The sequence below is a fragment of the Acomys russatus genome, chromosome 31 (assembly GCF_903995435.1).
Source record: "Acomys russatus chromosome 31, mAcoRus1.1, whole genome shotgun sequence".
In the NCBI taxonomy this organism is placed as follows: domain Eukaryota; kingdom Metazoa; phylum Chordata; class Mammalia; order Rodentia; family Muridae; genus Acomys; species Acomys russatus.
The window spans coordinates 4,693,736-4,709,983 of NC_067167.1; the positions used below are offsets into that span (position 1 = coordinate 4,693,736).

General features: G+C 46.9%; 1 protein-coding gene across 1 annotated transcript in view; it reads right to left on the minus strand.

Moving 5' to 3' along the window:
• Acer1 (alkaline ceramidase 1) overlaps nucleotides 1-16,248 on the minus strand; it is a 30,118-nt gene extending 13,870 nt beyond the window's left edge. The window contains exon 1 of the mRNA XM_051139604.1: nucleotides 16,006-16,248. Within this exon, the coding sequence (XP_050995561.1) occupies nucleotides 16,006-16,098 (93 nt within the window). The 5' untranslated portion in view covers nucleotides 16,099-16,248. The remainder of the gene's footprint in view (nucleotides 1-16,005) is intronic.

Genomic DNA, 16,248 nt, shown 5'->3' on the forward strand with positions numbered 1-16,248 from the left:
ATCTTGACTAAGGGAACCCCGTGGCTAACCACCATCATTTTGAGGGCTGCTAGCTGCCCCGTTCAAATCCTTACTCTACTCCAATTGCAACTTCTGTCTTTTAAGTTCCTGCTGTTCAGTCTGGATTGATGAAGTTAATTATAGGATTGAGCTTTACCTAGTCTCTTGTTTTACATTTTCAAGGTTAAGTAACTAAAAACAATTTATTTAGTTCAGCTATACTTTATAGGTGATGGTCCTCAAGCCTGTCAGAGAATCTATAGAATACATACATTTAAGTGCTTAATAAAAAAATCCTCTCTCTTTGATATTCTTTTCTACTGCTGCCCTCCCGCTCCCTGGCCCTAATTATCTCTTTTTATACTGGAAAAGTGACAACTCTCATTTTAAATTGATATGGGTTTTTATACAAATTCAAAGTTATATTTTTACAACATGCTGTATATATGATTCAACCCTGGTTCAAAAACCCTGGTTTTTTTTGTTTCAAGGTTATAAAGGTCTATTCGGATAAGCTAATGTAAAACATCCGTTTGTGCTGGGCGTGGTGGCACACACCTTTAATCCCAGCACTCGGGAGGCAGAGGCAGGCAGATCTCTGTGAGTTCAAGGCCAGCCTGGTCTACAAAGCGAGTCCAGGACAACCAAGGTGACACAGAGAGACCCTGTCTTGAAACACCCCAAAAATCCATTTGTTTATTATGCCCTGCCTCCACTCCCAAAAGATTAAAAATCACTGTCTTAGAAATACATTTAGCCTAGTTTTCTGAATATGGTAAAGTTGTTAATCTATTAGTAGACTTTTATAGGCTCTGGACTTTTTTTTTTTTTTTTAGTTTTTTTAGTTTTTCAACACAAGGTTTTTCTGTGCCTCCCAAATGCTGGGATTAAAGGCATGTGCCACCACACCTGGGCCCAAAACCTAAAGTCTTAGTATTTCATGATTAAAATAAGCTGTAAACCTTTTATTGATTTTAGGATTAAGCTTTATTTAGATCTATTTAAACTAGACATGGTCCTCAAACACCTAGAAAATATGGCATAAGCACACATCGTAGCATTCTGCCTAATGTTTACAAGGTGTGGTTTACAGCAGATTACTAAATACATGCAAAGATTGCTTAACTCAAATATACTAACCCTTAAACTTGTCAGAGATCTGCTGAATATGGCATTTAACATGTGTAAGCAGAGATTTCCAAATCCTAGCAGTAGTTCCACAAGGTCTCCGAGAAAAATTTGGGCACAATGACAGATGACTTCAACCCTGGATTGTGGTATGCTAACTGGGTAAGACTGCCCCCAATGCCTCGCCTCTGCTAGGGCCCAGCCTGAACTGTGGACAAAGTAAACACCCAGAGAATTATTGTCTCACGTTGCTGAAAATGAGATGAGGTCAGACTCTCCCATATTCTTCCACAGAAATAGCCTCTTGCCCTCTGTGTGCCTGACTGCCTCAGCCCATGGTGCCGTGAAAACCAAAGGATCCTGGAATACCTGCTTAGGTGCCGGACTACGACTGACTAGTCATCTCTGTCATTTTTATTAATGCATAGATTCATTTAGGTTATAATTTATCTCTCTCTGGCCTCTGATCACATTGATGGCTAAACTAATGGTACCTTGATAGCCAGAGAAGGCAATTAGCTCCTTAGCCCAAAGTAATCCACCATGTCAATTCATTGGCTAATTGAAACTCCTAGGTACTAGATCTCTACTCACAGACCTCATGTTAAAGATAAACAGGCGTCAGATGCCTTCTCAGTCCTGATTATATTCAGGGGACCAGGCCTTAAGCTTAACTCCTAGAGTCTACTTCACAACCAGACTCAAAAACCAGGTCTCACATACAACATTTTACCATTCTTTAGCTAAAACTGCTCACAACAGTTTCATCTATGCCTCACGGTAAATAATTATATAAGGATACAGAAGTTTAAATTAATAAGGAAAGCTTCTAAGAAAGTGTTTGAGAGTCTAAGAAAGCGTGTTAAGGTTTTAGTAAACGCAAGTTATGAATGTTAGAGGAGCTAGGAAGGTCATGATAAGAAGGTGGTGCTTCAGATGCTGTTGTTGTGTTAACTGTTCAGAGCTTTGACATCAGGCAGTGGGGTTCTGATTTATTAATCCAACTATGAGAGAACATTCCACTATATGATCATTATCATGGTTCCAAGCTCAAGATTTTAAATTTCCTTTGATCTTTAGCTATATATTTAAAATGTTTCTTACTGTGACATATATATATATAAAATCTCCAGTTTTCTGAATAGAGGAATTCTTTTCTGTTCTGTAATCATACTAAAAATTAAGATCAAGTGAGCTTTTGCCCTTCTGCTCTACAGAAGGTTCCTGTCCCCCACGTTACCACTTTACAGATGCCACAAAAGATCCACAAAGCTTCTGCCCGTAAAGCTCACCTCAAAGAGTATTCATTCTTTTTTTTTTAATACCTTAATTTTTTAAAATTTTATTTATACAATATTCTGCCTGCATGTACATCTGCAGGCCAGAAGACGGCACCAGATCTCATTATAGATGGTTGTGAACCACTATGTGGTTAGCTGGGAATTGAACTCAGGATCTATGGAAGAACAGCCTGTGCTCTTAACCTCCAAGCCATCTCTCCAGCGGCCACCGCGCCCCCCGCCCCACGCCCAGTATTCATTCTTTTAACCCAAGGTTTCTTCCCCCAAGCCTCTGCTACGCTGTAACACATAAACATTTGTTCCGGCCTTTTTCTACAATGTTTATTTCCCTGAAGATTGCAAGCAATGGTAATGCTAGCATGTCTAAAATGTATCTACCTTTGTAAGCTTAGAAGGATTCTTGTAAGCTACAGGAAATCCACCTCTCAGATCAAATGGAATCCAGGTAAATACTGCCAATCCAAAGCCTAAGCTCCCTTCTCTTCCTTATTTCAGATGTTGAGATTCCTCCCCACTTCCCTGGTTTTGGGATTCCCCTCCCTAACTTTTCCAGCTACCTGATTGCTACATTCTTGCACCCAATACTGGCTGATGCCTGAGTCTTCCCTTCTGGTTGACACAAACGCTTCCTGCCAGTCTTGCCAACCTATGTCCAATCCCTTCATCTAGGACCCTCCCCCTTGGGTAAGACCTCCCTCTACCAGCACAGTTTCTTTCCCTCCCACTCTCACATGTGTTTGGACTCCTAGCGGCAGGTGACCAGGTCTGCTTGGGCCATGCCCTCGGCCTCTGACCAGTGCTGATGAGCTGCTGGGACACCTTGGGCAGGTCACTGACTTCTACTCTCCCCATGGGAGTAGTCCATTTGCCGTCCCTCCAGGTTCCCTTCTGGGATGTCTTTTGGGGAATTTCAAATCCCTACACCTGCACTAAGGGCTGGTAAGCTTACACACCTTTGCCACCAGGCTTGGACAGATCCCAAATGGGACCTTTTTAATAACTGCCAGCATTGGGTAAGTAGGTGGAGGTTCCCTGTGCTTTCCAGCCTTTTCTCTTCTTCCCTCTCCCAAAAGTTTCAAATGTACCCCTAAAAGATATTTTCTTCCTAACCTACTTAACTTTATCTTCTGCCCATATAGGTATATGTTCCAGTATCCTGCCAGATTTCCTACATCCAAGACAGTGCCAAAGCAGCTACCTACTGGCGCTCCAGGCGAGCCTCACAGATCCTAGACAGCAAACACAACCCAGCTTGCTGTTCCTGGACTTGGCCAACATCTCGACCTTTTGTTCCCCACCTCCCCCCACCCATTACCACCCCAATGTCAGCAGGAAGTAGCCAAAGACGATTGATTTCTTCATTCCTTATCCATTTTTTAATCAACAAAAGGCTGGAATGGTGTGCTTTGCACCCAGGACAGACAGCTCCAAGTTTTCCCAGCACTCCTCGGTCCCTATCTGCTGCAGGGCACGGCTGGCACTCCCTGTCCTCTACTCTGAACTCTCCAGTACACAGGCTCTTCCTTCCCCTTCACCATATAATGCAGACATATGGCTACTCTTGCTTTCTCTCTCTCTCCTCCTAACCCTTTTGCATGGCAGCCAAGAGCTGCTCCCAATGAACCCACATTTATATACTTTAGTTTACCTTTTATAAAGGGCAGTCCAACATCCTCATTTTTTTTTAAATTATGGGAAAATGGAGGAATGTTAGCATCTGGCAGCCCTGTTAACCTGCCTCTAGGTTGCTTAGCAGCCTCTGGCAGCCAGATGTGTACCAGATATAAAAAGGACCAGCCCATCTCATATCTCTCTCTCTCATTCTGTCTGTCTCTCTGTCCCCCTGAGGTGACACTCCTCCCTTTTTTTCTCCCCATTCTTCTACAATAAATCTCCCCATATCAGATCTGTAGCATATATATATAAACAATTTTGCTACAGTTTAGTGGTTTGGTTTGGGTTGGTTTAGTTTTGAGTGGTGTTTTATTTTGTTTCTTGGTTTTGGGAGGGTTGCTATTGTATTGGGTGTTTTTTATAGATTTTTGAGAAAGAACTTAAAGTTGGGTGAGTAGGAAGGGAGAACGAATTTAAAAATAATTTATTTTATTTGCATTGGTGTTTTGCTTGTGTATATGTCTGTGAGAGGGTGTCAGATCTTCTGGAACTGTAGTTACAGTTTTGAACTGCCATGTGGGTGCTGGGAATTGAACTCAGGACCTCTGGAAGAGCAACCAGTGCTCCTAACCACTGAGCCATCTCTCCAGCCCCCTAAAAATTGTTTTAAAGGGGGCTGGAGAGATGGCTCAGTGGTTAAGAGCACTGACTGCTCTTCCAGAGGACCTGGGTTCAATTCCTAGCACCCACATGACAGCTCACAAATGTCTGTAACTCCAGGATCCAACACCCTCACATAGACATACAGACAAAACACCAATATATTTTAAAATCATATATATATTTTAAATATATATATATATATATTTGGTTTTTCAAGACAGGCTCTCTCTGTGTTAGCCTTGGCTTTCCTGGACTCTTTTTGTAGAACAGGCTGGCCTCGAACTCACAGCAATCCACCTACCTCGGTCTCCCAAGTGCTGGGATTAAAGGCATGTGCCACTACAGCTGGCAAATAATAATTTTTTTTTAAAGGCCGGGTGTGGTAAAGCATGGGTTAGTCCCAGCAGATCTCTCCTTGTGAGGCAGTGGGGATTACAGGCCAGTTTTCAGGTTAATCACTCTCTTGGCTGTGATGAACACCATGAGCAAAGGCAGCTTGCAGAGGTTTATTTCATCATCAAAGCCCATCACGAAGGAAGTCAGGGCAGAACCTCTAGACACGAGCCTGGAGGCAGGAGCTGATGCAGAGGCCATGGCGTGAGCTGCTTGCTCACTGGCTTGTTCATCATGGCTTGCTCTGCCTGTCCAGGACCACCAAGCCCAGGGTGGCCCCATCCCACAGCATGCTTACAGAGTGACTTATCTGTGAGGGGAAGTTCCGTCTTCACAGATGACACTAGCTTGTATCAAAGTCACAAGACAACCAGCACAGCTACATAGATTTTTGTCTTAAACAAACAAACAAACAAAAAGATCCCAGAAAAACAAAAGCTGCTGAGACTACACAGCAAGACCCTCTCTCAAAACAGAAGTTGGAAAAAAAGTCTTAGGGTATGTCTCAGAGGTAGAGTCCCTACCTAAACTTCCTCAGTGAGAGACTAGGGCTGGGGTCAGCAGTGGAGTCCCCACCTAGAATCTCCCAGTGAGGAGCTGGGGATGTGGTCTGGCTGGAGCCCCAGCCTAGAATCCCCCAGTGAGGGGCTGGGGGTGTGTTCAAGGGTGGAGTCCCCACATAGAAGCCTCCAGTGAAGAAAGAGATGTATGGCTCAGGGTAGAACCCTTGGCCTTGGAGAGATCTTAGCTTTCATACCCACTATTGTAAGCCAATAAGCAATCACTGTAGCAAGCACCACACTTGCCTATCATTGTGCATTTGAAGGAGGCAGGGAGGGGTGATGGGGGGAACCTGTTGGACCTTCTAAGTCAGGCACTATCTCCAGAAGCCACCTCAACTCCTTTTCTGCTCACTTCTTGGGAGAAAGTAGACTAACTTGTCAAAAATTTATTGTGCATTCAGGTATTGTAGATAGGGGTTGCAAGTTAAAATTATGGCATATGTAAAAAAAAAAAAAAAAGGAGATGCAAATTGGCCTGTAGAGGTGCTCAGAGGTTAAAGAGCACTGCCTACTCTTCCAAAGGTCCTGAGTTCAATTCCCAGCAACTACATGGTGGCTCACAACCATCTATAATGAGTTCTGGTGTCCTCTCTGGAGTACAGGTGTTACACGCAGGCAGAATACTGTATACATAATAAATAAATCTTTTTTTAAGGAGATGCATATTAAAGCAGGTGATAGGATTGCTCAGCTGTTACTGTTTCCTTACATCATGAGCAAAGCCACTCCAGTAGAAAGACCAGGTACATTCCGGAGTACTGGGCAACCTGTGTTCTGGCAGACAATGGTTAATGATCAGAGGCCCAAATTAATAATACAGATGAATGGTGTTGAAATAGAAGCTTTGGTGGATACAGGAGTCAACATCCTTTCCCCAAAGCCTTGGAATCCAGAATGGCCATGTCAGAAAGTTTATACCCAGGTTAGAAAAATTGGTAAATTATCCCAAATAAGATAAAGTGTCAAAAAAAAAAAAAAAAAAAAAAAAAAAAGATAAAGTGTCTGATGGATTAAACGTGTGGGACCAGAAGGGCAGATGGGAAAGTTGAGAGGCCCTATATGGCTGACATACCCATAAATTTATGGGGAGGGGACCCTTTACAACAACAGGGTACTCAGATTAATATCCCTGCAATCACAGAGACAGACAGTGATGAAATTATGGGTGAAGTGGTCAAGGCGCCTAGGGAAGGTGTTGATGCTGGTGATCAAGAAGAGAACAATCACAGCCGGGCGGCGGTGGCGCACGCCTTTAATCCCAGCACTCGGGAGGCAGAGGCAGGCGGATGGCTGTGAGTTCGAGGCCAGCCTGGTCTACAAAGTGACCCCCTACGCCTTTAATCCCAGCACTCGGGGATCTAGAGGCAGGCGGATCGCTGTGAGTTCGAGGCCAGCTTGGTCTACAAAGTGAGTCCAGGATGGCCAAGGCTAACACAGAGAGACCGTGTCACAAAAAAAAAAAAAAAAAAAAAGAAAGAAAGAAAGAAAGAAAGAAAGAAAGAGCCACTGCTGAAATACCAAGAGCCCTACACAGCAGCGAGTAAAGGGGGGATAAGGGGTGGAGAAGGAAGAAATTAAGAGATATAAGAAAACCCAATTAAAATAGTTTAAAAAGTAGTGCCAGCTGGGCACGGTGGCCCATGCCTGTAATCCCAGCACTCCCAGCACTCCGGAGGCAGAGGCAGGTGGATCTCTGTGAGTTCGAGGCCAGCCTGGTCTACAGAGGGAGTCCAGGGCGACCAAGGCTACACAGAGAAACCTTGTCTCAGGGAGAAAAAAGGAAAAATAGCGCCAACACTCATTACCTATGTTCTTGTGTTCTTGTTTTCACAGCCTGTACCTGTTATCCTACTATCTGCGACAAGTTGATTACTTGTTCCTGTTTACTGCCTGACCAGGCTGGGGGGTCAGGGCTGAGGGCCCAGAGGCAATCCCTGCTGCAGGACAGACTTACCTGTAGGAATTACCACCCACGTGGTAGTTAAATACTGCCCGTCTCCCGGCCTGGCTTTGAACCAGGCTCCAGTGCATTTTTCTGCTGTGTGACCCTGGGCAAGGAACTACGTCTCTCTGAGCCTTGTAGAATTTCCCTCTTGTAAGGATACCGCATGAGTATGCCATCTTAGGACTCAAAACCTGAGGCTGGAAGATTGCCAGGCCAATCCCCAGACTGCACAGCAAAACTTGGGGGAGGGAGGGGAGGGGGTAGTGGGAAAGAGGAGCTACTTCAAAGGAATTTTGTGAGGCTTACAGTTAAATATATTGTATTAAATAATATTAATGTCAATGTTGATAACTATCATGTTTGCTGTGGGAACAGCTTTGTAATTTTCTTCCATTTAATTATTGGGGTCTAGGAGGTTGTATAATACCTCTGCATGGATCAGTGACCAACCTCTGAGAGTCAGTTCTCTCCTTCTGTCATGTACAAAGTCCCAAGGATCGAACGCAAATCCTCATGCCTAGCGACAAGCCCCTTCCCTGTCTCTCACTGCCAAGCTTCAAGTTTTATTGCATGCCCAGGACATGTCATGAGCTGTAGAGGTTTGTCCTGTCCTGGTTTTTTGTTTTGTTTTGATTTGTTGAGACAGGTTCTCGGGGCCTGGAGAGATGGCTCAGAGGTTAAGAACACTGCCTGATCTTTGAAAAGTCCTGAGTTCAATTCCCAGCAACCGCATGGTGGCTCACAACCATCTATAATGAGATCTGGTGCCCTCTTCTGGTGCGCAGGTGTATGTGTAGGCAAAACAGTGTATACTTAACAAATTAATAAATCTTTAAAAAAAAGAGAGAGTGGCAGGTTCTCACTGTGTAGCCCTAGCTATCCTAGAACTTGCTATGTAGACCAGGCTGGCCTCGCCTCGAACTCACAGAGACCCGCCTGCCTCTGCCTCTGTGTCCTGAGTGCTGGAATTAAAGTTGTGTGTGACCACACCTGGCCAGATTCAGTGGCTTTAACCTGGGTGTGGTGCAGAAATCAAGATCAGGAGGTCAAGGTCATCCCTAGCTACACAGTCAGTTTGAGACCTATCTCAAGACAAAAGTTCATTCATTCATTAATTCGCTCACTCATTTATTTAAAGATGAGGAAGTCCAGCTCTCTCATGGAAGATCCTTGCTTGGCTTCATGTACTCTTGGCAACAGCAATGTCTGTCTCCCCCTCCCAAAACCAGACCCACCCCAGGAAAAGCTTTCTGTCTATTTTGTTCTCTTTTGTCCCAGCCCAGAATATGCCAGCTGCTGCTTCCTTCCTTGACTGGTGAGGAAGGAAGTGAAGAGACTATTGTTTCACTGGCTTGGACATCTTCATCCATCCCAGAAGCCCAGGAGGGCAGAGGCCACTGATCGACAAAGATCCAGGGAGGCTGCAGAGATGGCTCAGTAAGCAAAGCCCTTGCCTAGTGAGTGTGAGGGCTGGGTGCAAATTCTAAGAACCCACCCTAAAAGCTAGGTGGGGCCTCATGGTGGTGGTGGTGCACATCTTTAATCCTAGCCCTCAGGAGGCAGAGGCAGATGGATCTCTGAGTTCAAGGATAGCCTGGTCTACAGAGTGAGTTCCAGGACAGCCAGGGCTACATAATGAGACCCTCTCTTGAATAAACCCAAAGAAGGAAATAAATAACAAGGTGGAGTTTGCCTGACATTGACTTCTGGCTTACAACACACACACACACACACACACACACACACACACACACACACACACGACCCAGAGAAGCCTATTTCAATGGACTGGGGCACACACCCTTCGCCGGTTAGTTATGTAATCCTGTCGTTTTACCTTCCTGGGAATAAGGTGGGTGTATCTGCCTCCCTATCTGTCTGTCTGTCTGTCTGAACTAATCTGTCAGCAGTTGTTCTTGCTCTACCTGTGAGTAAATGTGAAGGCAGCGACTGTAGATAGTGGAGCAGAGAGGGCTGGCCCTCCAGCCTCGGCGACACAGCATTCAAGGAAGAGGCTGAGGTGGCCAGCAATGAGCTGGCTCAGTCGAATACAGGAGGAGGGTGTGGTGACGGCTGCCCGCTGCCCTGTTTCCCTCTACAGTGCTCACAGCTCCTACTTGCTCCTACCTCCTTGTTTTTACGTAGGCTGTATGATTTCCTTATTCTGTATCTTCACAGGCTCTTGGGGCTGGAGAGATGGCTCAGCAATTAGGAGCACTTGCTGCTCTTGCAAGATCGAGTTCTGTTCCCCACACCCACATCAGGCGGCTTACAAGTGCCTGTAACTCCAGCTCCAGAGCATCCAGTGCCCTTTTCTGGCCTCTCAAGGCATATGGCACGGAACACATATGGCATACACTCACACAGACACAAGACATACAAACACACACGCGCAGATACGTAAAAAAACGCGGTCCCTGGGAGCCTGAAAGCCTCGAAACAGCCACTGTCCACTGTTGCTGAAACTCCCTTAAGCATTCAGCAAATCCAAAGCCAGAAGGCCAGTACCAACAAGTGCAAACTGGTACGACTCCCAAGTTCGCCCTATGTCCCACTGAAGCCGCCTTTCCCACACTTTTGACCTCTGGTCCTTTCCAGAAGCCTCAGGTGGCTCTTTCCGCCTATGTCCAAACACCATGCAGGCGCTCCCCGCCCCCGCCGACGTCATTCTGTGACGTCACTGCGCAAGTCCGTTGCACGGCGACCCAGTGTTCTCAGATTAAAGCATGCATCTCTCAGCCAGTGGATTCTGGTTTGGCCCTGGTCCTATCCTCAGGGCAACCTGGGCTCTGGCTTCTTCCAAGTCACCGATTGTTTCCCAAAAGGCCGTGCTTTTTCACACCAGAGCCTGTGTGGATACCCTTCTTCTAGGCACCATGGTCTGGTTTCGGACAGCTTTCACTCCTGTCCTGACTTCCTACTGCCACCATCTCTCTCACTCTGGGTCCTCAGTTAGCAAACAGGCGCCTGTGCCTCAGCCACACGGGCTCAGCTTCTGTATGTTGTTTCTTCTGCTCGTCTCAAGCCACACACACACACACAGACACACACACACACGCTCGCACACTCACACACAACATGCACACAAACACACACGCAGGGGCACACCACACACACACACACACACACACACACACACACACACACACATACACCAAATTAAAATGTGACTAACAAGCTGGGTGTGGTGGCGCATGCCTTTAATCCCAGGTGAATCTCTGTTGAGTTGGAGGCCAGCCTGGTCTAGAAAAGCGAGTCTAGGACAGCCGAAGCTACACGGAGAATCCCTGTCTCGAAAAACCAAAAAAAAAAAAAAGACTAATAGTCCTCTTACAAATGACCCGAGTCTGTTTCCTGCACTCATGTCAGGCAGCTAATGACCGTCAGTGTGTCCCCCTCTATTGAGGGTACACATGCACATATACCGCCACCCACTCCCCTGTGATTATACATAATTTAAAATAATTTTTAAATGTTTTGGTTACCTTGAAGCATGGTCTCTTTACATAGCCTTAGCTGTCCTGGAACTCACTGTGTGGACCAGGCTAGCCTCAAACTCACAGAGATCCATCTGGCTGTCTCTGCAGTGTTGGGATTAAAGGCATGTTTACCACTCCTGGTCAAAATAAGTCTTTCCAAATGTAATTAAAATTTTTTCTTTCTTTCTTCTTCTTCTTTTGTTTTTTTGTTTTTTTTTTTCAAGACAGGGTTTCTCTGTGTAGCCCTGGCTATCCTGGACTTGTTTTGTAGACCAGGCTGGCCTCGAACTCACAGCAATCCTCTTGCTTCTGCCTGGGATTAAAGTGCTGGGATTAGAGTGCTGGGATTAAAGGCATGTGCCACCATACCCAGTTTAAAATTTTTCTTTAGCAGCACGGTGATATATGCTTTTAATTCCAGCACTCTGGATGCAGAGGCGGGTAGATCTTGGGGAGTTTTAGGCTAGCTTGATCTACATAGTACGTTCCAGGAAGAGACGGTGCTATGTAGACAGACCTTGTCTAAAAAGAAATAAATACAAGATAAAATAAATATATGTACATTATATATAAAAAAAAAATAAACAAGAAGACCAGTGCAGTGGCATTGCCTGCCATTCTAGCAGTTGGGGAAGCTTGGGCAGGAGGATTTTTTTTTTTTTTTTGAGACAGGGTTTCTCTGTGTAGCCTTGGCTGTCCTGGACTCACTATGTAGACCAGGCTGGCCTCGAACTCACAGCCTGCCTTTGCCTCCCGAGTGCTGGGATTAAAGGTGTGCGCCACACGCCCGTCTAAGGAGGATCTTGAGTTAGAGTCTAGCCTGGGCTATGGAGTCCAGATGACTCATTCTCCAAGGTATATTTTCCAGCTGCGGGCTGTGGCGCGTGAGGTCACTGTCGATAGAGAAAGCCTTTCCCTGGATGCCCTCCTGGTCACGTGCTAAAGCAAAGGCAGTTGTTTTATTTCGTGTCTCTGTGTGTGTATCGGTGGGTGTGGTGGTCTGAACGGAAACAGCCCCCATCGGCCCATAGGGGGTGGCACTATCAGGAGGTGCGGCCTTGTTGGAGGAAGATGTGTCCCTGAGGTTTTCAAATGCGGCCTTAAGGTTTTCAAGCGCTCGGTGTCGGTGCCTCTCTTCCCGCTGCCTGTGAGCCTGGGTAGAACGCTCGCTCGGCTGTTTCTCCAGCACCCACGCCGTGCTCCCCGCCATGCTCCCCACCGTGAAGGCTATGGACTAAACGTCTGAACTGTAAGCCAGCCCCAAATGAAATGTTTCCCTTAAAAGGGTTGGCGGCTGTCTGGCCAAGCATCAGGTGGAGCTCAGGAAATCCTGCAGAAGAGGAGGAGGAAGGAGTGTAGGAGCCAGAGGGGTCGAGGACACCATAAGAACAGGGCTCATAGGGAGTCACAGAGACTGAAGTTGCAATCACGGAGGCTGTTAGGTTGTCTGCGCATATGTTATGGCTGTTGGCTGAGTGTTCTTGTCGGACCCCTGACAGCAGGAGTTCAGGCATCTTTGACTCTTTTGCCTGCTCTCGGGACCCTTTTCCTCCTACTGGGTTGCCGCACTCACCCTTGATAATGAAGGTTTCTGCCGAGAGGTTTATTGTAGCTTGTTAAGCCACGTTCAGCTGAGATCCTGTGGCAAGCCTGTCCTGTTCTGAAGGGAAACAGAGAAGGAGTGGGTCTGGGGGAGAGGGGAGGGGGTGTGTGTGGGGAGCTGGAAGGATTGAAGGGAGGGGAAATTGCAGTTGGAATGTATATATTGTATGGAAAAGAATTAAAAATAAGAGTTGCTGTGGTCATGGTGCCCTTTCACACCAATAGAAGCCCTAGCTAAGACAGACAACCTCAGCTGTCATTTCTCATTGGCTCTCCATCTTGGGGTTTTTTTTTTTGTTTGTTTTTTTGTTTTTTTTTTTGGTTTTTCAAGACAGGGTTTCTCTGTGTAGCCTTGGCCATCCTGGACTCACTTTGTAGACCAGGCTGGCCTCGAACTCACAGCGATCCGCCTGCCTCTGCCTCCTGAGTGCTGGGATTAAAGGTGTGCGCCACCACGCTTGGCTCTGTTTTTGTTTTTTGAGGCAGGCTCTCTCACTGGTCTCCTGTAGCCCAGGCTGGCCTCAAGGGATGGTAGCAAAGGATGCCCTTCAGTTCCTGATTAACCTCGACTTGCCTAGGGCTGGAGAGATACACTCAAATGCACAGTGTACCTCCAGGACATACATGCCGCATGTCTGTCATTAGCACGGTCACAGCTTCCGTCACCTGTGTCCCAGGCAGTGTGACTCAGGATGGCTTGGTGATAAATTCTGTTTGTTGAGGTGATTTCTTAGGTAAAAATAATTTGCCATGCTGACTAGCCAAAGCTGGGCCACAGTTCCCACGGTCCATCTACATTGGAGTTGGTAAACTGCCTGCATGAAGCAACAGAAGAAGAGAGACCTTGGGGGCAATCCTCCTGCCTCAGTGTCTGGAGTGCTGGAATGATATGGGTACCTCATGATCCTTTTCCTTTCCTTTCCTCACACTTTAGCCCAGGCTGGCCTAGAACTTACCCCTCCTAAACCAGGCTGACCTCAGACTCTTGGCAATCTTCCTGCCTCACCTTCCTGAGGTTGATAGGCTTGGACCACTACCACACCCAGCTTCTGCCAATAAAGTTTTATTGGCTTACAGCTTTCTCCACCAGGCTCACTTACAAAACCCCAAGGGCTCTCTGCTTTGGCACAATGGATATGAACCCTTGAAAAGTCCCTGTTCACACAGCTAGAGACTGTCACCAGCTAGATCTTCTCTCCAGCCTTCTCTCTCTCTCTCTCTCTCTCTCTCTCTCTCTCTCTCTCTCTCTCTCACACACACACACACACACACACACACACACACACACACACACACACGGAGAGAGAGACAGAGACAGAGAGACAGAGAGAGAATAAATGAATAAGGTCAGGTGTAATGGCAAACGCCTGTGATAACATTTGGGACGTTGATGTGGGGTGGGAGGGTGGGGGCATATCTCGAGGTTGAGGATAGCCTGGGCTACATAGTGAGCCCCAAACAAAAAGAAAGAACAGACATCAAACGAATTCACTCTGGGGGGAGGTTCAGTCTCATTTTGTGAAACATCAAGACTGCGTGATGAAATGTCCCGCTGGCAGAAGATGTGAAATCTCTCGTCCAGTCTGTGGGGTTTGGCCCTTGAGAGAAGCTTAAGGGGACACAACAGACATTTGGGAGTGAGAGACCGAGGCCCCCACAAACCTGACTCGGTACTCTCTTGGGATCTTTTATGTGGTACCCATCAGAGTGGACTGAGATGCCCAGAGAATTTTCTGGATTCATAGGGCAGAGAGAGGAACTGCAGAAACCCAACAGTCTCTGCCCCCCCTCCCAAATGATAGTTTCAACCAAGTCCAATGATTGGATAGAAACTAATGACCTTGGACAAACCGCTCAGAAACAAGTCTCTCATTGAAGGATTCTAGGCAGGGGCTCTACCTCTGACCACACCCCCAGGCCCTCACTGGGGGATTCTAGGCTGGCATGGGTTGGGGATGGGGGTGAGCTCCACCACTGGGCCATGTCCAAAACCAGAGAATCAATTTTATTTGGTTCAATATTATTTTTGTGGTCTTATTAAGTTGTCCCAGCTGGCTTTGAACTCTCAGCAGTCTTGCTTTTTCAGCCTCACAATTAACTAGAGTAACAAACATTCCTGTCTGGCCTGGCCCATACAGAATTGTGTGTGTGTGTGTGTGTGTGTGTGCGTGCGTGCGTGCGTGCATGTGTTCACATGCCGTGGTAAATGTGCAGAAGTCAGAGGGCACCTCTAAGGGGCTGATTCTCTGCTTTTGGCATGTCAGCGCCAATGACTGAACTCAGGTTGGTGACAATCATTTTTATCTCCTCCACCCTCCAGTCATCTCACCAGCCTGCTCTGCATTTCTGTTCCAAGGACACACACACACACACACACACACACACACACACACACACACACACACGTGTGTGTATGTGTGTGTGTGTCTTGGATTTGCCAACTTGAAGTTCAAAGTCCACGTTTAAGCACAGGGCAATTCATGGCCTATCATCCTTCACCCCTGGAAACACCTGCTGCACAGTGAGACACCCCCTCTTGACATCTCCCCGTCTCCCCACAAGGCTGTGTGGATCAGATTAGATTGTGAAGGTGAAAGGTTTACACGGTGTGCACACAGCAAGCAGTAAAAAGCTAGAAATGGGCGTGGTGGGTGTGGGCTTCCAGTCCCAGCCTTCCAACCCAACACCCGAGGACTGCAGGGCAGCTAGCCTGGGCTCCCGGGCAAGAACCCGTCTCCAGAAAAGGATCGTGAATGTCACCATGGTTAAGCATTCTGTGTTCAGGAAGTGACAGCAAGCTCATGGGGCCTCCTTAACCTGCCTGCACCTTCCATGTTTCTCCAAAGAGCAGCATCAATGTGTATGAAGTACTGACAGTTGAGTATTCCTGGTGTTGTGTGGCATCAGGTACAAATGGGTAAAAACAGGAATGGTTCAAGTAGGATCATGAAATGGGAAAAAATGAGATGCACTGGTCATCCTCGGCTGGGGGTTGCAGAGGAAAGGACAGGCAGCCTTACATCTTCCAAAGAGCCAGCCTAGGTCCAACCTTACTGCCTCAAAAAGACTCTGGGCATCTTTAGGGCTACCAGTGCACCCACCATCACAGCACTATCCCTCAGACGTGAGTCTAAAAACCTGCCATAGATCTCAGTTCTATAGGAAGATGAATGAATGGATACGAGCTGATCCAGCAGGCCACACACAGAGCCAAATTGCTCAGGCAAGATTCCCCCGTGGAGAAAATGTGTCTTAATCCCACATTCAGTAACCCTACCCCATGCCACCCTTCCTAAAGCCCCTGCCCAGGCTCTCACCGTATTGAAGAACTCAGCCACCAGTTCCGAATGCTGAAAATTGCTCTCACACCAATCCACTTCGGAGCTCTGGTAGGCAAAGATGCTGGACATCTTTGCTCTGGTGCCTGGCAGAAGCACACCAACTGAGTGAGTGAGCCTAGGAGTGCCCAGCTTGTGCAAGGTGGAGACAGAACAGCTCAGGGCCCTGGAGTAGGCTAAGAAGAAAAACCTGCTGGGCGGCTCCCCTATTGCACCAGGGTT